Genomic DNA, 27,548 nt, shown 5'->3' with positions numbered 1-27,548 from the left:
AATGAATTGTCAATTTGTTTTCCTTCCTTCATCCAAACAATAGGACCTGGTGGGTGGCAACAGTCCCTATCCTTACAAAGTAATATTAGGGTATGTCCTGTTACAAGTGTACCTTCTATTCCCCCCCCCCATTTAAAAGAGTGTATCAGGTTCTAAGGCAAGTTGGAGCATAATTGTTAAAGAGATACGTTCAGTTACAATCCGCCTCTTTTCCTTTTGGAAGTCAGAGGATAATTTATGAGAGTGGATTCTTCCTTCTATGCCTCTCGGGATTGAACTCAAGTCCTCAACCTTGGCAGTAAATGCCTGCATCTCATAGACATCCTTACAACATTGTTAAACACTCACTTAAAATAGATAATGCAACAGACTGTCACATTGTTGAGCAACTGACAGCCCAGCCATCTTCCCTTGTGTAGGAGGAGCTTCTCCAGTGTGGTGGCAACTGGACTGCAGTTTGTTTGTTGGACATATGTGTGATGTGTGCATGAGTGTGCAGGTGTGTTCATGTATGTATCTTCCTCAGTTGCTTCTCCACTTTGCATTTTTAGTATTTATTTATTTATTGGTTTTTTGAGACAGGGTTTCTCTGTGGCTTTGGAGGCTGTCCTGGAACTAGCTCTTGTAGACCAGGTTGATCTCGAATTCACAGAGATCCACCTGCCTCTGCCTCCTGAGTGCTGGATTTAAAGGTGAGTGCCACCACAGCCTAGATGAGAACCATTTCTTTTAAGCCATGTTCTTAGATATGGAGATGGATCTCACAGCTAGTTTTGAGCCAGGGTGGTCTCTCTCTCTCTCTCTCTCTCTCTCTCTCTCTCTCTCTCTCTCTCTCTCTCTCTCTCTCTCTCTCTCTCTATGGTTTTTCGAGACAGGGTTTCTCTGTATTGTTTTGGAGGCTGTCCTGGAACTAGCTTTGTAGACCAGGCTGGCCACAGAGATCCACCTGCTTCTGCCTCCTGAGCGCTGGGATTAAAGACGTGCACCACCAAGGCTTGGTGGTCTCCTTTTATTATGGGAATGACACCTAATTGGAGGTCAACCTTGGTGAATAAACATTATCAGAAACATTCTTGGCAGCCTGAAACTTCAATGAAGGTACAGAATTTTCTTTACCACAGTTTCTTTCTCTGTGTTTTAAATTGGTTTATTTTTATTTTGTGCACATTGGTGTTTTGCCATGGGTATTGGGTCCCTTGGAACCAGAGTTACAGGCAGTTGTGAGCTGACATGTGGGTGCTGTGAACTGAACCCGGCTTCTATGGAAGTGCAGCCAGCCATCTCTCCAACACCTTTCCCACAGTTTCTAACAAGCCTGGTTAGTACACTATCTTCCAGTCACACTGGAGCCAGGGCTCCTTTAGCTAGATTCTACTTTGTTTAACTTAATATTTTCAAACACGTTTATTAGGAAATCCTTTACAACATCACTTTTAATATGAGTTTCTCCCGCAGCGCCAGCAGTAGCGGACTGAGTCATGAGAACGGCGACTTCCGGGTTAACACCCGTTATGTGAGGCCTTGTCGCAAAACAAAACAATCTGAGAAGGGTTAAGTAAACAGTCCAAGGCCCTCTGGTAGACGAGGCAAAGGATGACTCAGTCAAGGTTGCATTTCAATTTGTTAACTCGGTAGGCATGGCGGTATATGCCTGTACCCCAATCCAGTTTCCTGGAGAGGCGGAAGCAGGTGGATCTTAAAATCAAGGTCAGCCTGAGTCGTGGGGGAAGCAGAAACCTAACAATTCAGCACAGAATGGGGGACAAGAATTGAGAGCGCAACCCCAGGAACTTCCGGTTAGCTCTGGGGCCTGGTCGCCAAGCTCTTGACTTCCTGGCGTAGCACCACGGCGTTCCCCGTTACCGACGTCTTGATCTCCCAATGACCTTCAGCGCTCGTGCTCTCTTGGGCGCTGATTGGCTGCCCTCTGAGAACCCGCCTCCCGTCTTCCGCTCTCCTTGGTAGAAGTTGCTGGACGCTGGTGAGCGTTTCGCAGTTTGTCGTCTTTGGACTCAAGAGTGTGTGGGCGCCCAGGATGCCGCGTGGAAGCCGAAGCCGCTCTTCCCGGGTGGCCCCTCCGGCCAGGTGAGCTCCTCCTGGGGGCTGGGGACTGAGCGCGGGCCGCCAGGGCGACGTTCCTTAGCCAGAGAGCTGCGAAGGCGGCCGGGGGTGAGGCAGTGCGAGCAATGAGGGACTCTTCCCCGGTGCGGGATCCCCGAGGACAGGGTCACAGGCTCTGTGCTCTACGGAAGAGGACGCTAAAGCGTGAACTTTCTCCTAGACTGCTTGGGGGTGGGGGGAAGGGCCTTAGTAGCCTACAAAGAGCGGGGAAAGGAGGATTTAGGGGAAGGTCTTGAGGTGGCTTTCTTATTTCTTCTGTCTTTCCTTCTTTCCTTTCTCTCTCCACCCCTACCCCCTTTTCTTTCTTTCTTTCTTTTTTTCCTTTTCTGAGATAGGGCTTCTGTGTAGCCCTGGCTGTCCTGGAACTCGCTCTGTAGACCAGGCTGGCCTCAAACTCACAGAGATCTAACTGCCTCTGCCTTCCGAATACTGGAACTAAAGGCGTGCGCCACTAACGCCCAGCTGGGGTGGTTTTGTTTTACTGTGTCTGAGGTCCACCGGCTAACCTTCCTTGATTTTCCTGACTCCGATTCCTTATGACTGGGATTACAGGCTTTAAAGGTCTCTACAAAAAAAAAATTAAATAGTTCCTTCCACCACTTCGGTCCAGAATATCTTAACACTTAGTGGCGACGGCTCTATTGAGACATATCCTCGGCCCACATGAAGATAAGTAGGAAATTGTTGACAGCGCCAGAATTACATATGTTTCATTTTGGCCGGGCATTGGTGGCGCACACTTTTAGTCCCTTCTCCAGACGCAGAGGCAGGCGGATCTCTGTGAGTTCGAGGCCAGCCTGGTCTACAGAGCCAGTGCCCAGCCACAGCTATACAGAGAAACCCTGTCTCAAAAAACCGAACAAACAAAAAACATGTTTCATTTTGGGGAATAAAAATCATTGAAAGTTAAGAATTGTTGTTGTATTAGGAGGGAACCTGAGGACTGTCTATATGGTAAGGGAATGTCCCATCTACCGCCAAGGTAGATCCTCATGCCCCTGTCTCCCCAAAGGCAAGAATTGGCACCAATTCAGGATAGCATGAAGAGACCCAGCTAAAAGAGAAATAAGATTTATAGAAGTTGCTGTTCAGACAGGTCATTGTCCCTAAGTTTTTCTTTTTGGTTTGGGTTGGTGCTTTGCTTTGTTTCTTTGATAAAAGGTTTCATTGTGGCCCTGGCTGTCCTGAAACTTAGATCCATCCACCTGTCTCCTGAATTCTGGAATTAAAGGTGTGGGCCACCACACCATACCCAGCTGCCTTAACCTTACTGATTGGTAGGTAGAGTGGTCTACCTTCTGAGCATTAGCACATGACTGCCTTGGATTTTTGTTGACTTTTGACTGCCTTTTTCCAATGTCCAAGCTGGTCCCAAAGCCATGTGCTAAATGATCTTATCCCCCCACTGAATAGCTGAGACTACAGCTATATTTTGCCAAGCCAATGCCTTCTGTATGTTTTCTTTCTAGTTTAGCCAACCCAGGGTCCCATGCCTGCTAGGAAAATGTCCTGCTAAGCCAAGCTCTAAATTGCTTTGTGTCTGTATCTTGTGTGAAGGTCAGAGGGCAATTTGTGGGAGTTGTTTGTTTACTTCCTTGTGGATTCCAGGGTTCTAACTCAGGTTGCCAGGCTTGGCAGCAAACACCTTTCTCCAGTGAGCCATTTCTTTTTCTTTCTTTCTCTCTCTCTCTTTCTTTCTTGCTCTTTCTTTTTAAAGATTTATTATGTATAAGGGTTCTGTCTACATGTATGCCTGCCTGACAGAAGAGAGCATCAGATCTCATTATAGTCTTTTTAAAGGGACAAAAAAGTTTATACTTGATTATAACTTTAGCAAGGTTGGTTGTGGACACCTTTGATCCCAACTCACAGGAGGAAGAGGCAGGTCGACCTTAGTGAGTTTGAGGCCAGCCTGGTTTACAGAGCTAGTTCTAGAACAACAAAGAATACACAAAGAAACCCACCCTATCTTGCAGGGGGGGGGGGGCACTTAACAGAGATTGAAGAGGTACAGTGTTATATATGTATAATCAGTTAGGGAAAACAAGTTTCTATAGTCTTCTTGCTTGTGTGGTATATATACTTTTTTTGTTGTTGTTGTTGTTTTTTGTTTTGAGACAGGGTTTCTCTGTATTTTTTGGAGGATGTCCTGGAACTCGCTCTGTAGACCAGGCTGGCCTTCGAACTCACAGGGTATATATACTTAAAAGTAGTTGTGACACGTGCCTTTATTCCAGTGCTTGGGAGACAAGGTGTGTTCAGGATGGCCAGGACCACACAAACCCTGTCAACAAACACAAGGAAGCAAAAGATAATTTAAAATGAGGCTGGAACCAACCAGGTGATGGTGGCCTTTAATCCCCTCACTCTGGAGGCAGAGGTAGGCAGATCTCTGTGAGTTCCAGATCAGCCTGGCCTACAAGAACTACACAGAGAAACCCCATCTTTAAAAACCAAAAAAATAAAATGGGATTGGAAAATTGGCTTTATAGTTAAAGCACTGACTGATGATCTTCCAGAGGACCCAGGTTTGAGACTCAGTACCAACGTGGGTCCCTCACAACCATCTAACTCCAGGTCCAGGTGATCCAAAGCCCTCTTCTGGCATGCAAATAGTACACAGACATAGATGCATGTAAATAATTGTAAAATATAAAAATAAAATAAGATTTAAAATGATGCCAGGTGGAGTGACAGCACTAATCCCAGCACTGAATAAGGCTGATTTAGGAGGCTTCATAGGTTCAGAGCTAGCTGTTGTTTTGGTTACAGTTGGTTGGTGTTTACTTTTTGAGAGCAAGGTATCCTTTCTCAGACTGGTCTTAAGATAATGATGTAGAATGAGAATGACAGTAGATATACCAAGGTGTATGTGTGGTGAAAAGCTCACAAGGCCTCAACCTAGATGAGGAACTACAAGCAACTAAGGATTACTGAGAGCAGGAGAAATGGTCTTCCCCAGTTAGAGCACACACATTAGTTATCCAGTACCAGAGGGTCAGCCCTGAACACAGACACATAAAAGTAACATACAGACTGAGGTGCTATATAAAAATGTATATGTATACACATAGTTATGCATCTAATAACTGCTAATGAAAACAGGCCATGAATTTGAAGTCAGTCAAGGAGGGATGTTTGGAGGGAGGGTAGAAATGTTGCAGTTATTATGCTCTGAGAAACATTAGTGAAGAGAAGAGATCCCTCTGCAGCTGAGGGTGACCTTGGCCTATTGGTTCTCCCTGCCTCTACCATGACAGTGCTGGTGTTACAGGCGTGTGCCACCAAACCTGGCTTGTTGCCTTCCTTCAGTAAAGGCCACAGCCATTTGGAACTGGGATCTGACAAGTTTTGTTCTCTTCTTTCCTAGCCGGGCCCCTCAGATGAGGGCTGCTCCGAGACATGCGCCTGCAGCTCATCCTCCAGCAGCAGCAGCCGCACCATCCGCAGTTGGCTCCCCTGCTGCTGCACCCAGGCAGCCAGGCCTGATGGCCCAGATGGCAACCACTGCAGCTGGTGTGGCCGTGGGCTCTGCAGTGGGTCACACCCTGGGTCACGCCATCACTGGGGGCTTCGGTGGAGGAGGCAGTGCCGAGCCTGCAAGGCCTGACATCACTTACCAGGTAAGACTTGGGGCAGCTCTTCCTTTCTGTGTTAACACTGGGCAGCTGCTAAGAACTTGCATGTTTACTTTTAGGATCCACGGTTATAAGTACAAAGTGGTGTGCCTCCCCCTCCCTTTTGCTAAGTGGGGGCTGCTGGGGGTATGGCTCAGTGAATAAGCACTTACTCTGAAGCCATGCATACCCGAGATCAAAACCCATGTGTGAACCACAAAAGGTCAGGCGTAGCCATACATCCCTGTAACTCCTGCATTGTGGAGGGAGACGAGCAGATCCCTCAGCTTGGCTGGCTGGCGGTTGGGATGAAATGACCGTTTCAGTGAGAGGCCCTGTCTCAAGGCAATAGGATGGAGAGTGGTAGAGGAAAGACACCCCATGTCTTGGTTGGCCTCCCCTTGGGCACACACACCCACACACACTCGTGTTTGAGCATCACACAGAAAAGCCGCATGGCATGACTTGAGTTTAACCTTTAGACAAACATTAATAAGTAAAACAGACTGGAATCATTTTCCTCTTTAAGTGATTTTTGTTTTGAGAGGATCTCAAGATAGCCCTGAGCTCATGGCCATCTTCATGCATGTATATCTGCATGCCAGAAGAGGGCACCAGATCTTATTATATACGGTTGTGAGCCACCATGTGGTTGCTGGGAGTTGAACTGAGGACCTCTGGAAGAGCAGCCAATGCTCTTAACCTCTGAGCCATTGCTCCAGCCACCTGCCTTGGCTTTATCTTGGCTACACTTATTCTGGGTTCCTGTTGTTTCACTTGGAGACTAAGTCTTCAGTGTGTGACCCAAGCTGACTTCAAGCTTGTAGCAGTCTCCTTGGTTGGCTTCTCAAGTGTTGGAATTACAGCCACAAGGGCTGGTCTTTGAGTGCAGTCTCTGTTACATAATCACAAGTCCCTTTCACAGCTTATGACCCCTGACCTGATACTTTTCACTCACACACACACACACACCACCCCTACTCCCATCCCCACCCCCTGTATGCATTTTGTATGTACTAAGGAACATGTAATCTCTTGAAATATGGTGTATCTGAAGTTCTCCATCTCTTTCCAATAATAGTTCTATTTTTCCTTAAGAATGGTTCTCCTTTTTCTGTATATATATTTGTAATGGTGGGGTTCAAACCCAGGTCAAAGCACAAAATCTCTAGCCAGGTTTGTTTTAGTGTATGTGTTTGATTTTTTTTTGTTTTGTTTTTTCGAGACAGGGTTTCTCTGTATTGTTTTTGAGGCTGTCGGTCCAGCCCGGCCTTGAACTCACAGAGATCCACCTGCCTCTGCCTACCCAGTGCTGGGATTAAAGGCATGCGCCATCACCGCCTGGCTTGTTTGCTTGTTTTAATACAGATTTTTTGTGTCCGTTATAGCCTTCAGTGTCCTGGTGCTAGTTCTTTAGGCCAGGCTGGCCTAGAACTCAGAGATCCATCTGCCTCTAGGTCTTAGTGCTGGGAGTAAAGGCATGCACCACCACTGCCTGGCTCCATTTTTTATATGTGTATGTGTTTACAGTGTTAAGATCAAGTCCAGAGCCTTGTGTGTACTGAACAAACTACCCCAAACTACCTAATACTATGTCGTTGCAGGAGCCCCAGGGAACCCAGCTTCTGGACCAGCAGTCTCGAGGGCCATGCTCTCTTGAGATCAAACAGTTTCTGGAATGTGCCCAGAACCAGAGTGACGTCAAACTCTGCGAGGGCTTCAATGAGGTGTTGAGACAGTGTAGAATTGCAAATGGTAGGTGACCTGTCCATCTGCTCAGAATGACAGTCCTGAACCTTACGGAGTTTTGAAATTAAGTTCCCAAGTAGAACTTTCGTTTTTCAAGACAGGTTTCTCTGTGTTGTCCTGGCTGTCCTGGCTCTCACTCAGTAGACCAGGCTGGCCTCAAACTCACAGAGGTCCACTTGCCTCTGCCTTCTGAGTTCTGGATTAAAGGCCATCACCAGCCAGGACAAGCAGAACTCTTGATTAGACTTCCTGGAGGGTTGACAGTCACATTGTTTCTGTGGTTTCTCTTGTAATTTCAGAAGTTCTCTGTCTATTAATTACAATTTTTGTTTTCGCACCTTATGGGTTGTGGGAGGGAGGGGAAGAGGGCAAACCTGTCTAAAATGATTAGAACTTTTCTGCTTCAAGCTTTTGTCTCTAGAAACACATGTGCCATGTCTCGGTTCTGCCAAGGATAGAATTGATGTTTGATTAAAGGAAAATGTACATGTCTTAGAAAAGAAAACAGTGTATCTGGGCATCTTCTAACTTAATGTTTTTTTTTAACAGGTTTAATCTAATCAAGAAGTTCAAACTGAAGAAATTGAAATGGACTCTGCCTAATTTATAGTGCAAGTGTGGACCCTGAGTAAACAAACCTTATTTCTAATAGCTCCATTATTTCAGAATAGCCATGAAAGAGTCCTAACTATATAGTTATTCACTCAGCTTGTAGTGTTGAAGAACGGGCAAATGATGGCCTCATTGAACCAACTGTATTGTTTTTTGTGAGTTAATGAAAATAAAATTGTTTGATTCTGTGGTGTGGTAGTGACCTTGGAGTTTGTGCAAGAATACAGCTATATCTGCATGTCTCAACTTTCATAATGCTGGACACTTTAATATATTTCCTCATGTAGTGGAAAACCCCATTCATAAAATTATTCTGTTGCTACTTGGTAAAAAGTTCATCATCAGTCATGCTGCTCATATTTAAGTGGTTTTAGCTGCTCCAGGCTCAGGGTCCCATAAACTTAACTTCTACAGAAGGGTACATATCAATGTAAAATCCTGCAAGCAAGCACACCCAACAAGGATCCCTCCTGGTTGGTTTTTTGTTTTGTTTTATTTTTCTTTCAAGACAGGGTTTCTCTGTGTAGCCGTGGCTGTCCTGGAACTTGGTTCTGTAGACTCACAGAGATCTGCCTTTTTCTATCTCTTGCATGCTGGGATTAAAGGGGTGCACCACTATTGCCTGGCTTCCCTCACTGTGTCAGACCGTAGCCTCACTCAAGGAGTTGGCTGGCACTCAGTACAACTTTTTTTTTTCATTTCAGAAAATACTGATTCTTAGCCCAGCAGTTGTGGCTCACACCTTTAATCCCAGGACTCGGAAGGTGGAGGCAGGCGGATCTCTGAGTTCAAGGACAGCCTTAGCTAGCTAAACAGTGAAACACTGTCTCTGAAAAAAAAAAAAAGATACAGATTCTCAAGTGATTTTTCGTTGCTGCCAAATGGCTTGTTTGCAAGTTTTTGTTTTGTTTATGAGCATTTGCCTGGGTGTATATAAGTGCACTGTGTAGCACCCTCAGGATGGAAAACTAGATCCCCTGTAGCTGCATGCCGTTGCAAATCGTTGAGAGCAACCATGAGGGTGCTAGAAACAGCATGAGTGCTGCCAGAGCAGCCAGTGCTCCTAACCATGAGCCATGTAGCCCTGCATTTCCATACGGTGGTCTTTTCAGGGCAGTTTATGTACCGGCCTGGGTGCTGGGACTAAAGGTATCACCACACCCTGCTATGTGGAATCTTAGTTAACCCTTTAATGGAAAAGACAGAACATTTTACCTTTACCATGTGCTTAACGGTGTGTTAGGGAATGTGTGAGATAGTAGCAGCTTGGGCAAGCATTCACCAGGCTCTGGGGCCTATCAAAAGCCTTACCAACAGATAAGTGGGTAAGTGATAAACAAGACATAACAGGATGGGCCCCCTGTGACCACATCATTACTGTGTGTTACTACACTAAATTGGCTGAAGCCTTTTTCTTTTGTGTACCTTTGAGACAGGGTTTCCCTATGTAGTCCAAATCGGCCTAAACTGCTTATCCTGTATCAGCCTCCTAAGTGGTGGGATTACACAGTTTAAAACCATCCTCTATATAAGCCTGTCTCTCTGTAGTTTGGATATTTCTACTTCTTGCGAAACTAGGCTAAACTCACCTTTCTATGCTTGGTATTGAGTCCAGTACCTCAGGAAAGCTTGGTCACAGTGCTCCAAACTGTAGCCCTATTCCTTGGATTGCCCCAGGTTTAAGCCCAACTGGTCATGGTGGTACACATAATCCCAATTCGAAGCAGGCAATCTTCGAGGAGTTGAATCTGAGGAGAAATACAAGGTCATTGCCATGCTTGGTGGTGAACGCCTACAATCCCAACACAGAAAGGCAGAGGCAAATTGGAGGGTAGTCAGGGCTTTTGGAGGCTGTCCTGGAACTCACTTTGTAGACCAGGCTGGAGCAAGTCTCTTTAAAAACAACGGTGCACTCCTTTCAAAGCCAGTGTTGCCAGGCCCCAGAGGTGGGTAGGTCATGTTGAGCGCTTGCTGCTCTTTCAGAGGACCTGAGTTCAGTTTCCAGACTCGCATACTGGCTTATAACAGTCCAGTTCCAGGGGACCCAATGCCCTCTTCGGGCCTCAGGATATAAGGCATTCCTGTGGTACACATATATACTGCCAGCAAAAGATTCTCATACACATAAAAAAAAAAAAAAAAACTTAAAACACAGCTGGAAAACTGGCTCAACCAGTAAGGTCATAGTACTGCTTTTCCTGAGTTTGGTTTCCAGCACCCACAAGAGATAGCTAAAGCCATCCATAACTCCAGCTCCAGAGAAATCCAACACCTCTGGCCTCTCCAGGCACCTGCACTCCGTGTGCATAATTAAAAATGTAAAAAACCAGGCTTTGCCTGACCCCTAGCCACTGGAGCTTTCCCTAGCCGTCACCAGGTGGCGCACCTGATGCACTTTTGCCCTAGGGGTATCCCTACTGGACCTTGGCCGGCATCCCGACTTTGCAGTTGTGGTTTATTTTTGGCAGGCCAGCCTTCCATCACCAAGTACCAAGTCCCAGAAGAGGAGAAAGACAGCAACTCCAAGCACAAGTGTCTGCTCAGGACACAGCTCCAGGCCTTCGTGGTCCCCTGTCTCCAGAGGGCTCCAGGACCCTGGAATTATTACCTTCATCCAAGAGCCTACAAGGACATACATAACAGTGAGTATGGAGGCAGCAGTCCGGGAGCAGTGGGATTTTGAGGCAAAGACAGAAAGCCTCAAATCTGTTTGTCCCATTTCTCCTCAGACCTGGGAGAGCACAGCTTCTCAGAACATCTGACAGGCAGTTACCTACAGATCACGCTGCTGGCTATGCTCTCTGGCTAGTTTTCTGGGAGGGATAGTAGGTTCCAAGACACCTATCCTTATTTAGAATGCCCCCCCCAGGGAATCTTGGAACAAGTGTAAAGGCCAATGAAGCAGGAAATAGAGACCCATTGTTGGCTACAGTAAAACCTTAAGAAAAGGAAGATGGGTCGGGTAGTGGTCCCAGCACTCGGGGAGGCAGAGGCAGTCAGATCTCTCTGTGAGTTCCAGGCCAGCCTGTCTACCAAATGAGTTCCAGGACAGGTTCCAAAGCTACAGAGAAACCCTGTCTCAAAAAACCAACCCCCTCTCCCCCCCCAAAAAAAGAACAGGGAGATGGACACACACATGATTAGAAAATGTGAGTGCAGCCAGAATGTGGCCCAGCCTGGCTCAGGATGGGATCCTGGTATAGGCGGAGAATTGCTCTATGCCTATGCAAGGGATCTAAGTGACTGTCATACTAGGTGAGGGGCACACACACACACCCTGGGGGTTTTAGAACGCCCTTTTCAGTAAACAGGCTTGTTGTTGAGGGGAACTGTTGGCTGTTGGTGTGCACAGGCCAGGTTCCTGCAATTGGCAAAGGCGGCACTTGTTATTCTATGCCTTCTTTTGGTAACCAGGCACCCGGTAGCTGGGACACCAGGCTTCCTGCAACAGCCAGCTTGAGGCAGCCAGGGCTGCTACGTGGCTGGTCAGCAGACTGGGCCTCTTGGGAGACCAGGCCTTCTCAGGCTCACGGAAGTGGACTGTTGGCTGCTTGCCTCTCCCTATTGCTGGGTGATTTTCTGTCTTTCTCAAACCCTGGGTCTGAAGCAGGAGTTTCCTGGTAGGAGCCTCTATGTTCCTGCAGCAAGATGGGTCAGCTTAGCTTCTCCACATCCACTCCTGACCAACCCTGACTCTGGCCTGAGGGTGTAGCTCAGTGGTTGAGTGCTTGCCTAGCATGTACAAGCCTCTGGGTTCTATCCCCAGCACCTAAAAATAAGAACGAGAGAGCCAGGAAATGATGGCGCACACCTTTAATCCCAGCACTGGGGAGGCAGGGGCAGGTGGATCTCTATGAGTTCAAGGCCAGCCTGGTCTACAGAATGAGTTTCAGGACATCCAGGGCTACATAGAAACCCTTTCTTGAAAACCAAAAGTAAATAGATAAAAATAAGAGTAAGCCTCTCATGCCAGGTATGGAAGTACACGCCTTTAAGGCCAGCACTGGGGAGCAGAGGCACGTGGATCCCTGAGCTTTAGGCCCTGTCTCAGAAAGAAAAAATTTTGTTCAAACTGCTCCAGGACTCCCTAGGGCTTTCTGGTCATTGTTGGTAGTGTCTAGGGCATTTTCCATCTGTTAAGGCCTGTGCCAGTAGATTACCTGTTCATTGAATTATACTCAGCAATTGTCACACACCTGTGCTGGGCAGAGGGCACAAAGGCCTAATCATCACAGTCTAATGGAGACGACACCAGAAGCTGAAAGACCCAGCCCTCACCCGGCTCAGATACGACGCGTGGCTTTCTTTAGTAAGATTATTTTGATTAAAAAAAGATTATTTTGATTTTATGTGTATGGCTGTTTTGTCTGGTCTTATGTGCCTGGTCCCCTGGAAGGCCAGAGAGGACATCAGATCCCCTGGAACTAGAATTATAGATGGCGGTAAGCTGCCATGTGTGTGTGCTGGGATTTAAACCTGGGTCCTCAGAAACAGCAGCCATTGGTTTTAGTCACTGAGCTTTCTTTCCAGTATTCTCCCCCCTCCTCCCTTTTTTAAAAAAATTGATACAAGGTCTCATGTAGCCCTGGAAGACCTAGAATTTGCTATGTAGACCAGGCTGGCCACTTGGCCTGTTTTTTTGCTTTGCTTGCTTTTTTTGGGGTGTGTGTGTGTGTGTGTGTGTGTGTGTGTGTTGTTTTGTTTTGTTTTGTTTTGAAGACAGGGTTTTTCTTTGTAGCTGTTGCTGTCCTAGAACCTGCTCTGTAAACCAGGCCAGCCTCAAACTCACAGAGATCTACCTGCCTTTGCTCCTCAGAGCTGTGATTAATGGTATGGTTCATAGCCGGGCGTTGGTGGCGCACACCTTTAATCCCAGCACTCGGGAGGCAGAGGCAGGCGGATCTCTGAGTTCGAGGCCAGCCTGGTCTACAGAGTGAGTTCCAGGACAGCCTCCAAAGCCACAGAGAAACCTTGTCTCGAAAAACCAAAAAAAAAAAAAAAGGCATGGTTCATTACCACCCTGCCCTATATGTTTGAAAAAAAAATCTTTTAAATAAGAAGAGACAGGCCTTAGTGGTCTACACCTTTAATCTCAGCACTTGGGAGGCAGGGATAGGCAAATCTCTGAGTTTGAGTTTGAGGCCAGCTTGGTCTACAAAGTGAGTTCCAGGACAACCAGGGCTACACAGAGTAACTCTGGAGAGAGAGAGAGACAGAGAAAGGGAGGTGGGAGGGGTGGGGGAGTTGACGGCTTCTTTCTGTAACCCTTTCAGAGACCCTCGGAGTCACCCAGAGACCCACTGAGCATGACCCGGGATGAGGCCCTCCCTGACTCGCATTCTGCACAGAGTTTCTATGAGAACTATGAGCCCAAGGAGGTCTTGGGCAGGTAAGACCCGGGTCACCTGCGGAAACCCTGACCTCATCACTATGATTCGGAATGATTGGCGCCACCCTCAGCACTAGCCCCATTTCTGTCCCCTTTGCTCCTCCCCTCAGGGTGAGAAGGGAAGTATGTGTTGCAACACAGGACAGAACATCTGTGCCCTTCATTTACTGATTGACTTTAGTTTTATTTTATGAGTACAGTGTTTTGCCCAAATGTTTGTGCACTACAAGCATGTCTGGTGTCCTCAGCGGTCAGAAGCGGGTGTGGGATCCCCTGGAATTTCAGACAGTTGTTAGTAGTTATGTGGTTGCTGGAAACTGAACTCGGGTTCTCTGAAAGAGCAACAAGTGCTTTTTTTTTCAACAAGTGCTCTTAATCGCAGAACCTTCTCTCTAGCCCCTGTACTGCCCTTGCTAAGGGACTCCCCTGGAGTGTGGGGTCCCGAGGCCATCTGTTCTCTGCCCCCAGGGGAGTCAGCAGTGTGGTCAGGCGCTGTATCCACAAACCCACATGCCAGGAGTATGCAGTCAAAATCATCGACATCACAGGCGGAGGCAGCTTCAGCTCCCAGGAGGTGCAGGAACTTCGGGAAGCCACACTGAAGGAGGTGGACATCCTGAAGAAGGTCTCGGGACACCCCAACATCAGTGAGTAGACCTTCCCAGCCCCACTGCCCCACAAAACCCTGGCAGCATGCTTTGCAGTCGGGGCACGAGCACCACCTCGTGGCCAGCTGTACCCTTCCCTCTGCACCTCGTGCTCAGCGGCTCTCTCTGCCAGCCCATTGCTGCAGCTCTAGGTCACAGGGGCCACCCTCACTACTCAGACGGGGTGGGTTCAGACAGGGTGGGGGGTGGGTGCAGGTGAGGAAGGGGTCCTTCCCACACCTCAGTGATTGCCCTGAAACCCCATCACATTCCTACCTCTACCTTTGAAGCCACCCTGCCTGGTCCCTGTGGCGCCTGCCAAGTCTCCTCTGCTCCTTGAGACCAGCTACCCTTTTCCATTTCAGTACAGCTGAAGGACACTTACGAGACCAACACTTTCTTCTTCTTGGTATTTGATCTGTAAGTACCCAATCCTGGAGCACCAGTACCCTGGGGCTTATGAAGCCGGACACGGGCCCCTACCAGGCTGTTAGGGGCCAACATCAGTCCCCCAATTCCCATGATGAAATACCATGCAAAATCACCAGTTGATTCAGGGCCTCTCTGCCAGGTTTGAAACCTAGAATACTACTTATGGATGTGTGTGTGTGTGTGTGTGTGTGTGTGTGTGTGTGTGTGTGTGTGTGTGTGTATGTTTGTTTTTTTACTTTCTCTGTAGACCAGGCTGGCCTCGAACTCACAGAGATCCACCTGCCTCTGCCTCCTGAGTACTGGGATTAGAGGTGTGAGCCACCACTGCCTGACCCTCTCTTTCTTTTCTTTGGAGGCAGCTTCTCTTTACGAAAAGCTCTGGGACCTGCTCTTAGCCTAGACTGACCTTGAATTCACCATCCCCCTGCCTCAGCCTCTAGAGTGCTGAAATTACAGGCATGACCACCACAGCTGGTACTAGTCGGTTTCTGGGGATAAGTTGAGGAAGGAAAGAGTGGAAAGAGAATGGAAGGGAGAAGCGAGTGGTTGAGATGACATTTAGTGTGTTGTCCAAAGACCAGTATCATCACTCTGCATTTGCACCCACAGGATGAGGGATGGGAGGTCCTTGTCACTAAGCATCAAATATAAGCAACACAAAACCTGGCATAGTGGCACACACTTGTAATCTCAGCATTCAGAAACTGAGATAGGAGAATTCCTTCAAGTTCATGGCCAGCCAGGGATACATACTGAGTATCAGACCAGCCTGGGCTACTTAACAAGACCCTGTCTCAAAACCAACAGGGAACAATGATAACTATGCAAAGTGCATGTGAACTGTGCACCAGAGAATAATCAATCAATCTTTCTTTCTTTCTTTCTTTCTTTCTTTCTTTCTTTCTTTCTTTCTTTCTTTCTTCCTCTTCTTCTTCTTCTTCTTCTTCTTCTTCTTCTTCTTCTTCTTCTTCTTCTTCTTCTTCTTCTTCTTCTTCTTCCTCCTCCTCCTCCTCCTCCTTCTCCTCCTCCTCCTTTCTTTGAGACAGGGTTTCTCTGTGGCTTTGGAAGCTGTCCTGGAACTAGATCTTGTAGACCAGGCTGGTCTCAAATTCACAGAGATCCACCTGCCTCTGCCTCCAGAGTGCTGGGATTAAAGGCGTGCACCACTGCCCAGCTATGATCAATTTCTATTCAAAAAAATTTTTGCCAGGTGGTGGTGACACATGCCTTTGGGAGGCAAAGGCAGGCAGACCTCTGAGTCTGAGGCAAGCCTTGACTACAGAGTGAGTTCCAAGACAGAGAAAAAAATCTGTCTTGAAAAAAACCAGCTGGAGCCGGGCGTTGGTGGTGCACGCCTTTAATTCCAGCACTCGGGAGGCAGAGGCAGGCGGATCTCTGTGAGTTCGAGGCCAGCCTAGTCTACAGAGTGAGTTCCAGGACAGCCTCCAAAACAATACTGAGAAACCCTGTCTCGAAAAAAAACAAAAAAAAGAGCAAATAATAATAATGATGATGATGATAAATAAAAGAGGAAGGAAGGAAGGAGAGTAAGAAAGAAAATAAATTTCCTCTGCATGTGATGGTGCATGCCTTTAATCTCAGCACTTGGCATGCAGAAGATGATGAATATTGGTGAGTTTGGGGCCTGTCTGGTCTACATAGTGAGTTCCAGGCCAGTCAGAGTATATACAGAGGCCCTATCTCAAAAACAAACCAACAACCAAATAAGGGGATGGGATGGGAGAGGAGGGAGAACAGGAGGGACAAGGGGTGGGGGGAGAGGAGAGGCCCACTCTCGGAAGCCTGGCTTGGTGGCACATATCTCCAGTGCCAGCTCTTGGGGGATTGAGGCAAAAGGGTCAAAAATTTGAAGCCACACCTTGTCTCAGAAAACAAAACCCAAAAGATATTCAATTCAGTCTTTCTAGCTTTCTGATCTAGAACATTGTCTCCAACAGAGCAATCTAGTGTTACCCTGTAGGGCTCCTCGGGACATCAGTAAAAATAGCTTCTCCGAGCCACCTCTGTAAAGGTTAAAGACATTTGAGCTGCCCCCAGAGGACATGCAGGACAGAGCACTGTGAATACAGTTGGGCAGGGGAGGGGCCTAGGAGCCCGTCCTGTGGCTAAACAGGAAAAGATAAACCTGGGCACAGTGGTACAGTCCTATAACCCAAGCACTCAGGAAGGTAAGGCAGCAGGATTATTGCTATGGATTTGAGGCTAGCTGGTGTAGCAGTGTGAGACCCTGTCTCAGTTTTTTTTTCTTACATAAATAATGAGAGGAAACAGAAAACACTGAAGGGCTCAGCAGTTACCATATGAAATGTTTCTGCATTACAAACATGTCATAATTTTCTCAAGTAAATCCTTTCATTAAATTAACTGTGACATACAGAGAAGACACCCTGTGCGCCAGCACAAGCTAGAGTCACTGGAGAGGAGGGAGCCTCAATTGAGAAAACGCCTCCATAAAATCCAGCTGTAAGCCAGGCGTTGGTGGCGCACACCTTTAATCCCAGCACTCTGTGAGTTCGAAGCCGGGCTGGACCGACAGCCTCCAAAACAATACAGAGAAACCCTGTCTTGTAAAACCAAAAAAAAAAAAAAAATCCAGCTGTAGGTAAGCCTATAGGGCTGGGGTTGATGGCCTTCCCCACCAGGAGTGGCCTGTCCCTCCATTATTTAAACCTTCTATTTTCTTTTTTTTTTTTTTTCCGAGACAGGGTTTCTCTGTATTGTTTTGGAGACTGTCCTGGAACTCTTTGTAGACCAGGCTGGCCTCAAACTCACAGAGATCCGCCTGCCTCTGCCTCCCGAGTGCTAGGATTAAAGGTGTGCACCACCAACACCCGGCAAACCTTCTATTTTCATTGTCTTTAGTTATGTGTAAGTGTGTATATGTGCGAGTGCACATGCCTGTGGAAGCAAGGGCTGTCCTGAATCCCCTGGAGCTAGAGTTATAGGCAGTTGTGAGCGGCTTAACATGGGTGCTGGGAACCAAACCTAGGTCCTCCAGAAGAACAGCAAGTGCTCTTAACTGCTGAACCATCTCTCCAGCCTCTGTTTCTATTTTTTGAGACAGGGTTTCATGTAGCCCAAGGTGGCCTCCAACTCACTATGTAGCTGAGGCTGGTCTTTTATTCCTAATTCTCCTGCTGCCATTTACCAAGTACTAGGTTTGCAGGTTTACGCTGTCACAGCTGGCTCTTTTCATATTATGGGCAAACTTTCAACACTTAACACTGTTGATTCTTTCCATTTGCTTCCTGACAAAAATCCCCCAAGTCCTCTTGATCTGGGGTCCTGGGCCAGAGACTTCCTCCGAAGCCTATCTCCCACTCCCGGGGCTAACAGATTCCAGGGTGCCATGCATTTCCACAAGCAGGGACATTGTGTTTTCACAACCTCGTAAGTTTTCTTCCAATTCTTCCTGGACAGCTCCTCCACTCCCTCCCCGGGGTTCCTTCCCTCAGAGGAACAGCCCACCTTACCTTTGGTGGCATCAGGGTGGGAACACATTTCTGAGGGCAGCTAAGGAACACTTTGTTCCTGCAGGATGAAGAAAGGGGAACTCTTTGACTATCTCACAGAGAAGGTCACCTTGTCTGAGAAGGAAACCAGGTAAGCCATGTGTCATCTCCACCTTCTCCAATTAGTAGGACCAGTATCGCGGTGGTCTGGCAGGAGGCCACCTGTGCATGTCTTAGCTGAGGTCGTGCTGGTTCTGTAACCTAGCCCCTTGGCTCATCGATAGTCTAGGACCAGATGGTCGCAGCCTATCCTGGGTCCTCCATTGCATGCAGTGTGGTTGGTGTGTGGGCTTTGGTCTCCTTCTCTATTCTCCCTGATGAGTGGAAGAGTAATGTGTAGTGGAACACTAAATTCTGCTGTGTGGGAAAAGTTTTGCTCAGTTCTAGAATCAAAATTAAGCCAAGGCCGGGTGGTGGTGGCGCACACGGTTGGTCCCTGCACTCTGAGAGGCAGAGGCAGATGGATCTCTGTGAGTTCGAGATCAGCTTGGTCTACAAGAGCTAGTTCCAGGACAGTCTCCAAAGCCACAGAGAAACCCTGCCTTGAACCTACCCCACCCCAAAATAAAAAAAAAGAGCTGACTGTGTGTCTCAGCAGCATAGTGCTTATCCAGCAAGTTTAGAGCCCTGACCTTGAGGTAAAATACAAAACAAAAAATTAGAACTGACTGGTAATGAATATCTGTAATCTCAACAATAGGGAGGCTGATGGAGGAGGATCATGAGTTCAAGGCTTACATGAGTTGCATGTCAAACCGAGTTTCAAAAAGTAAAAATAGGGTTAGGCCATAGTTCAGCTGCTAGAGTGTTTGCCTTGCATTCAGGAAGCATAAACTGGCGATGGTGGCACATACCTGTAATCCCAGCATTTGGGAAGATCAAGAGTTCAAGGTCATCCACAGCTACATAGTAGGTTAGATGCCAGCCTGAGCTATAGGAGACCTTTTTTTTTTTTTTTTTTGGTTTTTCGAGACAAGGTTTCTCTGTTCTGGAACTCGCTCTGTAGACCAGGCTGGCCTCGAACTCACAGAGATCCGCCTGCCTCTGCCTCCCGAGTGCTGGGATTAAAGGCGTGCGCTACCAACACCCGGCAGGAGACCTTGTCACAATAAAATAAAATAAAATAGCCATGTGTGATGGTGCTAGACTTTAATCTCCACATTCAAGAGGCAGAGGCAGGAAGATCTCTAATTTCAAGTTTAGCCTGGTCTATAGAGTGAGTTTCAGGATAACCAAGGCTACACAGAGAAACCCTGTCTTGAAAAACAATAAAACAGCAACAACAATAATAAATAAAATAACAACAAACCATTGCCCTGTATCTGCCTCCTCAGAAAGATCATGCGGGCCCTGCTGGAGGTGATCTGCACCCTGCACAAACTCAACATTGTCCATCGGGACCTGAAGCCAGAGAACATCCTTCTAGATGATGACATGAACATCAAGCTCACAGACTTCGGATTTTCCTGCCAGCTGCAGCCAGGAGAGAGGCTCCGAGGTCTGGTTCCATGGCCTTGGTCCACAGAGGGGCCTCGGGGATGGAAACGGCCTGAATGTCTACCACTTCAGTGGCTGAGGAGATGGCTCAGTGGGTAAAATGGGATACATAAGCATAAGGGTCTGAGTTTGAATCCCCAGAGCCCATGTAACCTTAGCACTGGACAGGCAGATAGATAGGAGGAACCTTGGGAATCGCTGGCCAGCTCCAGGCAGGTGAGAGACCTTGCCTCAAAAACAAGATGGAGCGCAATCAAGGAAGACGCCTGACATTCACTTCTGGCTCTTACACACACACACACACACACACACACACACACACACACACACACACACACACACACACAATCCCAGAAATGGCTCAGCAGTTAAAAGCATGGGCTGCTCTTCTAGAGGACCTGCACCCACACTGCCAATCGCAAATGTCTGTAACTCCAATTCCAGGGGATTGGGCACCAGGCAAGCACATGAACTTAAAAAAGAAAAAGAGCTGTATTCCTCATGTAGAAGACCCAAGTTTCAGTTCCCAGCACCCACAGAGGGAGACTTTCAAAGCCACCTATAACTCCAGTTCTAAGGGATAAGACTTTCTTCTGGTCTCTGGGCATTTTTACCTGTGTGCACATTACCCAGAGGCTAGATGTCTCTTGAGTCAAGTCCTCTCCCTAGGACTCCACTGACCTGGGTTACCACAGCTTGAGCTCTGTGCCACGGTGCCTAAAAGGACCTAGGAATCTATGGGTGGCCCCGTGAGCCTGTGTACCCTGATGCTACTCTTGATCATGAAATAGGAGAGCCCTGCTGTTCTCATCCCATCTCTTGGCTTCCTTGGGTAACTGCTCCCAAGGGCCCCTGTGGGCCTGTCCTGATAGTGACTGTTCCTGCAGAGGTCTGCGGGACTCCCAGTTATCTGGCCCCTGAAATCATCCAGTGCTCCATGGACGACAGCCATCCTGGCTATGGGAAGGAGGTGGACATGTGAGTGATCTGGGTAGATGGGGGGAGGTGGTCCCCGGTGAAACCAGGAACTGTGGCCAGCCTGGCTACTCCTGCATGCCTCCCCTACCCATGAGGCTGAGGGTGGCCTGAGTCCCTGCCACCCTCCAGGTGGAGCACTGGGGTCATCATGTACACACTGCTGGCTGGCTCCCCGCCCTTCTGGCACCGGAAGCAGATGCTGATGTTGAGGATGATCATGGACGGCAAATACCAGTTTGGCTCACCAGAATGGGATGACTATTCAGACACAGTGAAAGACTTGGTGAGAGGCCATGCCCGCCTGCTCCGCGGATGTCAAGGAAGAGGAAAACTCCCCAACACAGGGAGCACACCCCGGAGTGGAGGAATCTCCAGAAGGGGCCCCTTTGTATTTGTCTTACAAAATACCTAGCAAAAGCTACTTAAGAGGCTGGAGAGGCCGGGTGTTGGTGGCGCACGCCTTTAGTCCCAGCACTCGGGAGGCAGAGACAGGCGGATCTTTGTGAGTTCGAGACCAGTCTGGTCTACCAGAGCTAGTTCCAGGACAGCCTCCAAAGCCACAGAGAAACCCTGTCTCGGGGAAAAAAAAAAAGAGGCTGGAGAGATGGTGCAGAGGTTAAGAGCACTGACTGCTCTTCCAGAGGTCCTGAGTTCAATTCCCAACCTGGTGGCTCACAACCATCCATAATGAGATCTGGTGCCCTCTTCTGGTGTGTAGGCATACATGCAGGCAGAGCACTGTAAATACAATTAAAAAAATATTCTAAAGAAAGTTACTTAAGGAAGGAAGGAAGGGTTAATTCTGGCTTCTGGGTGTGTCTGTGAGGGATTGGTTAGACAGGTGGAGGTGGGACGCTTCACCCTAAATGTGTGCGGCACCATTTCCTAGTCTGGGGTCCCGGACAGAAAGGAGAAAGTGAGCTGAGCACCAGCATCCATCTCTCTCTCTGCTTCCTGACTGCGGGTGTCACGTGACCGGTCTCTCCTCACACACCCGGAGACACAAAGCATAAGCCAGAATTAACCCCGCGAAGTTTTCACAGTGGTTCTAAATCCTGTCAATAAGGACTGCCCGTCACACCCTGAGTCTTCCAAAACGCTGCCCTGGTAGCCTCAGTTCCCTTCTCAGTTCCCTTGTGCTCTCACAGGTGTCTCGCTTCTTGGTGGTGCGTCCCCAGGACCGCTGCTCGGCGGAAGAGGCCCTGGCGCACCCTTTCTTCCAGCAGTACGTGGTGGAAGAAGTGAGGCACTTCAGCCCCCGAGGGAAGTTCAAGGTACTGAAGCTTGCCTTGGCCGCGGTCTTGGGGGAGGCTGCTGTTGGCTCCTGGAGTACTCTATACCTGCTGGCACCATGCTCCCAGAGTCCCAGAGCCTTAAACTACGGGGGATTCGCCTCTCTCTCTCTCCAGGGCTTCTCTGCGTAGCTCTGGCTGTCCTGGAACTCACTCTGTAGACCAGGCTGGCCTCTAATTCAGAGATCCTCCTGCCCCTGCCACCTACGTGCTGGAATTAAAGGTGTGCGCCACCTGCCCGGGCAAATTGCCCCCCTTCTTGTATCCACTGTTGCCATTCAGTTTCGGGTTGCAGGGAATGTCCTAAATCCCGGTACATACTTGTGGTCTGGGAATACAGGGCATCATGAAGGGCATCCCCAAAGCCATCATGGCTTTTCTGACAAGCTCGGCTGCGGCTGAGGGTTCTCAACGCTGCCTCCTGCAGGTGATCTGTCTAACTGTGCTGGCCTCGGTAAGGATCTACTACCAGTACCGTCGGGTGAAGCCTGTAACCAGGGAGATCGTCATCCGAGACCCCTACGCCCTGAGGCCGCTACGGAAGCTCATCGATGCCTATGCTTTCCGAATCTACGGCCACTGGGTGAAGAAAGGGCAGCAGCAGAATAGGGCTGCCCTCTTCGAGAACACACCCAAGGCAGTGCTCCTCTCCTTGGCTGAAGAGGAGGATGATTTCTGAGGGGCAGTGGGATGCAGGGGGAGGCTGAGAGCAGACACCCCCAGAACTGTGAGGAGTTCCTAAGTAGGCCTCAGAGGCAGAACAGCTGACCCTACTCTGTGTTCCTAAAAGCTCCCCACTAGAAGCGAATGGTGTCCCGTTAAACAGCAGTAATTACAGCGGGGGCTGGGTGTGGTGGCGTGTGCATGTTGTCCTGAGGCAGTAGGATCCCAAGTTCCAGGCTAGCCTGGGCAGCTTAGTGATCATTGTTTCAAAGTAAAAATAGGGCTGGGAATGTAACTCCTTGGTAAGGCCCTGAGTTCACCCAACCCCCGGTATGACGAAAAAAAACTTTAAAAACAAAAATAAAAATAAATAGATCCAGTGCAGCCGAGGCGGTGTCAGGCAGGAGAGGAAGGGCAGAGAGTGAGTGCTCTGGGAGCTATAAGCCTCCTGGCTTCTCTGCTGTGCACCTATGTCACTGTCTTGGGTTCTTTCTCCTTTTCCAGATTTATGTATGTTATGTGTGTTTTGTCCACCTGGTATGTGCCCCACATGCATGCAGTACCTGTGGAGGCCAAAAGAGGGCGTCAGATGCCCTGAGACTGGAGTTAAGGATAGTTGGGGACCACCTTGAGGGTGGTGGGAACTGAACCCCTCTTCTGAAAGCACAAGTGCTCTGAACCGCTGAGTTATCTCTCTGCCCGTTTCAGCTTCTTTATGGGCCCAAGGTTATTGATAATTGAGGAAATGGAGGCAGGATGATCAGGAGTTCAAGGTCATTCTTGGCTACACAAGGAGTATGAGGCTAGTCTGAACTACATGAGACCCTGTCTCAGATAACAATTAAAAAAAAAAAGTGGACCTCATGATATACACAAATGCAGAGTTTATTGACCTGAGATCCAGCAACACCATGGGATCCAGTTCTTGCCTGGGGATATGTTTGCAGAGGTACACGGAAGCCCCTACATGGTTAACACGCAGGGGAGAGGTTTCTGACATTTGTCTTCCTAGAGGACCACAGACCTTGTTACTCCCACAATGCACAGCTTCACCTGGTAAATTATTGCTCTACCAGAGTGTTTTAGTACTGTGCATTGTTTATAATCCCAGGGCCCAGGAAGCTGAGGCCGGAGGATTGATAGTGAAACCCGCCTTGCCACGTGGCGAGCACCCTGGAGGCTGGGGTCCCTCAAAGGGGTTTTAGGTACCGTCACATCAGGGAAGCTTTTCCTTCTACAGGATTTCCCAGGAGAAGTGAAAACAGAATCAGTCAGGGAGAAAGAAAAAGAAGAGATTTAGTTTTCTGAGACAGGGACTCTGTGTAGCCTTGGCTGTCCTGGAACTCACTCTGTATGCCAGGCTGGTCTCGAACTCACAGAGATCCACCTGCCTCTACCTCCCAAATGCAGGGATTAAAGGTGTGCACCACCACCACCACCACCACCACCACCACCACCACCTGGCTGAAAGGGAGGGATTTTTCAATCGCTGTCTTTTGGAGAACTACTCCAGATATTGGAGTGCTTGGTTCCTTTGTCCTTAATATTGCATTTCAGAGAAACACCCAGCTCCCAGCCGTGGTCATCCAGGCCCTCCTCTTCCAGGCTATGGTAGTCCCCTCTTGGGGTTGAGTGTTCTTATGCCCTTAAGAGGCTTCTGCCAGAGAGAAAGGGCTCAAAGAGAGGCTGCCCAAATGCTGATGAAGAACTTGATATCCACACACCTCTGGAACATGGTTAGGGAGACACGGTACTGAGGAGGGCTTTCTCTATCCCTGCCTGGATGCTCACAGATCCTCCTTCAGTCGGCCTGTGCTGGAAGCGCAGCGGAAGCCCAGGTTGTCTGAGGCTGAATCTGGAGTGTTGCCCATCCTGTAACAGAGCAGGGAGAGAATATGCATAATGTTGGGGATAGGGTCTGCTGAGAAGGGAGTTGGTGTGGTGCTTTGAAGGAGAGTGGCCCCACAGGCTCATATATTTTAATGCTTAGTCACCAGGCAGTGGAACTATCTGAGAAGGATTGGGAGGTGTGGCCTTCCTGGAGGAAGTGTTCCTAAGGGTTGACTGAGGTTTCAAAGCCCACAGCAGGCCCAGTCTGTCTCTCTCTCGCTCTCTCTCGCTCTCTCCCCCTCTCTCCCTCTCTCTCTCTCTCTCTCCCTGCAGATCAGGATGTAAAGTCTCAGCTACGACTCCACTTCCATGCTGGTCTGCTTTAGGCCATGATGATCACTGACTAAGCCCCCAATTAAATGCTTTCTTCTATAAGAATTGCCTTGGCAATGGTTCCTCTTCACAGCAACCAAATAGTAACTAACACAGTTGGTTTGAAGGCAAGTCAGCTAGTATGCCATAGGGGTAAGGGGAGAGAATAGGAAGCTGAGTGGCCACAGAAGACTGCAATGGAAGATGACCTTGGTGACCACTGATAAGTAGCTCCTACTCTAAGCTTAGGATCACACCGCAGGTGAGAAGTGAGTTTCAGAGTGTGGTGGCCACTCTTGGTTGTCAGCTCGACTACACGTGGAATTAACTAAAGCTCAGAAATGGAGGCGCACACCTGTGAGGGATTTTTGCTTAATTTGAAGTGGAAAGATCTGCTTCTAATCTAAATCTTTGAGGTGGGAAGACTCATCTCCATTCCGGATCACACCTTCTGCTGGAAGCCCCTATAAGGACATGGGAGAAGGCAGCTCTTGCTCTTTGCCTGCCTGCTCTCATTGGCTAGCAGGTCCATTCCTTCACTGGCATGAGAGCCTACTTCTTGGGATTCCAGTGTATCCTGAAGACCAGCTGAGCCATCCAGTCTCGTGGACTAGACAATTACTGGGTTCTTGGACCCTCTGTACAGAGCCATTATTGGATTAGCTGGATCACAGTGTGTAAGTCATTCCAGTACATTCCCTTTATATGGCTATAGATATTGATATAGATGGAGAGATGATAGATAGAGATTCATTCGCTAAGTTTTGTTACTCTAGAGAACCTTGACTGACGCACAGCAGTTAGTCAGCTCTGACAGGCAGGGCCTCACACTCTTCCAAGCCTGCAGTCTGGCCAAGGCCAGCCAAATCAGATGTACAGTGAGTAAAGCATGAGTCCCGAAGACTGGGGTTCGGTGCTGGGGGAGCCACCATTGATCATGTGAGGTGATCAGTCCCAGCACCTCACTGACAAAACGACTCTAAGCAATGACTTTGCGTGCATCCAGCAGCTGGGCGAGCAGGTTAGCACATGTCTCCTGACTGTGACCTACTGATGTGCATTTCTGTGTCCTTTCCTCTGCCCTGTTCCACGTGAGGGGGAAACCTGTAGCACAAGGTTGCCAGTGAGTCTTAGGAAGGGGTCCCCAGGCTGTCTCGGGTACCCGTGTGTACTTCCCAAGGTCAGCAGTGCTGACTGGCTTCTCTTACAACTTTCAGTGGAGGCAGGCTATGCAAGAAGGGTGGGAGCGTGACCAGATACTGAAGGCGGTGGGCAGGGAAGAGACTGGAGTAGAAAATGGGGTGGGGTGCAGACGCAGCACTCATGCCAGCTCTGGGCCACTTGGGCATCCACACCCTCAGCCATGGCTACAGAGGCTTGTGGTCCCTGACCCGAGACCCTTACCTGGTGGTGACCCGAGCCCGGTGATTGGCAGAGCCGTCAGCTGTGTCGATCCATGATGCCCCCCGGAGGACACGCATGTCCTGGCCAGCAGACTGGAATGTGGAATCCGTCCATTCCCACACATTGCCTATGAGGTCATATAGTCCTATAGTGTGGTAGGAGGTCATTAGATGGGTAGGTAGGGGACTCTGCCACCCACCAAATGCCCTGGGGAGAGTTGGTTCTGCCACCTTGTCAGACACTGTACAAGAGGAGGTCTTACCATAGTTGTTCTGTGGGGGGTAAGCATTCACTGGTGACAGTCCATGAAAACCGTCTTCAGCTCTGTCACCCTTGGGGAACTTTCCCTGACAAGAACAACAAAAGGGGAAGATTTATCAGCTGGTCCCAAAACAGGTGTGCCTGTCCACCCAGAGGAAAACCAGGGTCACTCCACTCCTCTGCTTCATGGAGGAAGGACAGTGACCTCAGGTTCCCTTACATGGTGTTTTGGAAAGAGCGTTGTAGCTGGGCGTTAGTGGCACAGGCCTTTAGTCCCAGCACTCGGGAGGCAGAGGCAAGAGGATCTCTGTGAGTTCCAGGCCAACCTGGTCTACAGAGTGAGTTCCAGTACAGCCTCCAAAACAATACAATATATCTTGCCCAGGATAGAGGCCCTGGAACCCATGCTCTCCCATATCTCCTACTTTTACTTAAATACACCACCTACATTTACTCACTTGATTTGTTCAATTTCACTTATTATCAAAACCAGAGTTCAGGAGCAGGGGAGATGGTTCAATGGGAAATGCATTTTCTGTGTAAGCATAAAGACCTGAGTTCATATCCTGAGAACCCATATACAAACTGGGCATTACCGGGAGGTGGTGGTGCACGCCTTTAACCCCTGCACTCAGGAGGCAGAGGCAGGCAGATCTCTGTGAGTTCAAGGCCAGCCTGGTCTACAGGGTGAGCTCTAGGACAGTCAGGACTGTTATATAGAGAAATCTTGTCTCAGAAAATGAAAAACAAAACACAAGCTAGGCATAGTGGCATGCATCTATAACTCTGGTTCTGGGGGCTCAGAGACAGACAGATCCTGGGGACTGGTTGGCAAGACTGTTGAGCTGAAATGGTGAGCTCCAACTCCCACTGAAAAGTCCAGTCTCCAAAAATACTGTGGAATGGCCTTCAGTTAAGAACATGCACTGAGGGCAGGAGAGATGGCTTAGCAGTTAAGAGCATGGGCTGCTCTTCCAGAGGACCTGGGTTCAATTCCCAGCACCCACACGGCAGTTCACAACTGTCTGTCACTCCAGTTCCAGGGGATCTGACACCCTTATATACACACATGCAGACAAAACATGAATGCACATAAAAAGAAATAAATATTCTTAAAAAATAGCATGCACTGTACCACTGTGCTTGTAAAG

General features: G+C 48.6%; 3 protein-coding genes and 1 long non-coding RNA gene across 5 annotated transcripts in view; 2 read left to right on the top strand and 2 right to left on the bottom strand.

The window, feature by feature from the left end:
- Window positions 1-1,375: 1,375 nt before the first annotated feature.
- On the bottom strand, window positions 1,376-18,519 carry LOC121133918. The gene is made up of 3 exons (XR_005870930.1): window positions 18,062-18,519; window positions 9,689-9,847; window positions 1,376-2,243 (listed from the first exon to the last, which is right to left on the bottom strand). It is a non-coding gene; the product is annotated as an uncharacterized LOC121133918 (long non-coding RNA).
- Chchd2 (coiled-coil-helix-coiled-coil-helix domain containing 2) lies at window positions 1,952-8,287 on the top strand. Its single transcript, XM_005080334.3, has 4 exons — window positions 1,952-2,085; window positions 5,492-5,744; window positions 7,343-7,493; window positions 8,037-8,287. The coding sequence occupies exons 1-4, from the start codon at window positions 2,036-2,038 to the stop codon at window positions 8,045-8,047; spliced, it is 465 nt and encodes a 154-aa protein (XP_005080391.1). The 5' UTR covers window positions 1,952-2,035; the 3' UTR covers window positions 8,048-8,287.
- Phkg1 (phosphorylase kinase catalytic subunit gamma 1) lies at window positions 10,575-24,795 on the top strand. Of its 2 annotated transcripts, none has more exons than XM_040731136.1 (10): window positions 10,575-10,741; window positions 13,373-13,488; window positions 13,957-14,135; window positions 14,501-14,555; window positions 18,126-18,191; window positions 19,435-19,688; window positions 20,485-20,575; window positions 20,705-20,858; window positions 21,724-21,849; window positions 22,295-24,795. In XM_040731136.1, exons 2-10 carry the CDS (start codon window positions 13,406-13,408, stop codon window positions 22,544-22,546), a joined length of 1,260 nt encoding a protein of 419 aa, XP_040587070.1. In that variant the 5' UTR covers window positions 10,575-10,741; window positions 13,373-13,405; the 3' UTR covers window positions 22,547-24,795. The 2 variants fall into 2 exon arrangements, with proteins under 2 accessions (XP_040587070.1, XP_040587072.1); XM_040731138.1 differs by having other exon boundaries at window positions 10,577-10,741; window positions 19,435-19,598.
- Window positions 24,226-27,548, bottom strand: part of Sumf2 (sulfatase modifying factor 2) — a 12,446-nt gene continuing 9,123 nt past the window's right edge. The window contains exons 7-9 of the mRNA XM_013120736.3: window positions 26,399-26,483; window positions 26,137-26,281; window positions 24,226-24,402 (exon numbers count right to left, since the gene is read on the bottom strand). Coding sequence (XP_012976190.1) covers window positions 24,318-24,402; window positions 26,137-26,281; window positions 26,399-26,483 — 315 coding nt within the window. The 3' untranslated portion in view covers window positions 24,226-24,317. The remainder of the gene's footprint in view (window positions 24,403-26,136; window positions 26,282-26,398; window positions 26,484-27,548) is intronic.

This window comes from Mesocricetus auratus, unplaced genomic scaffold (genome assembly GCF_017639785.1).
Source record: "Mesocricetus auratus isolate SY011 unplaced genomic scaffold, BCM_Maur_2.0 Super-Scaffold_100025, whole genome shotgun sequence".
Lineage (NCBI taxonomy): Eukaryota > Metazoa > Chordata > Mammalia > Rodentia > Cricetidae > Mesocricetus > Mesocricetus auratus.
This window is presented reverse-complemented; position numbering and strand designations above follow the sequence as displayed.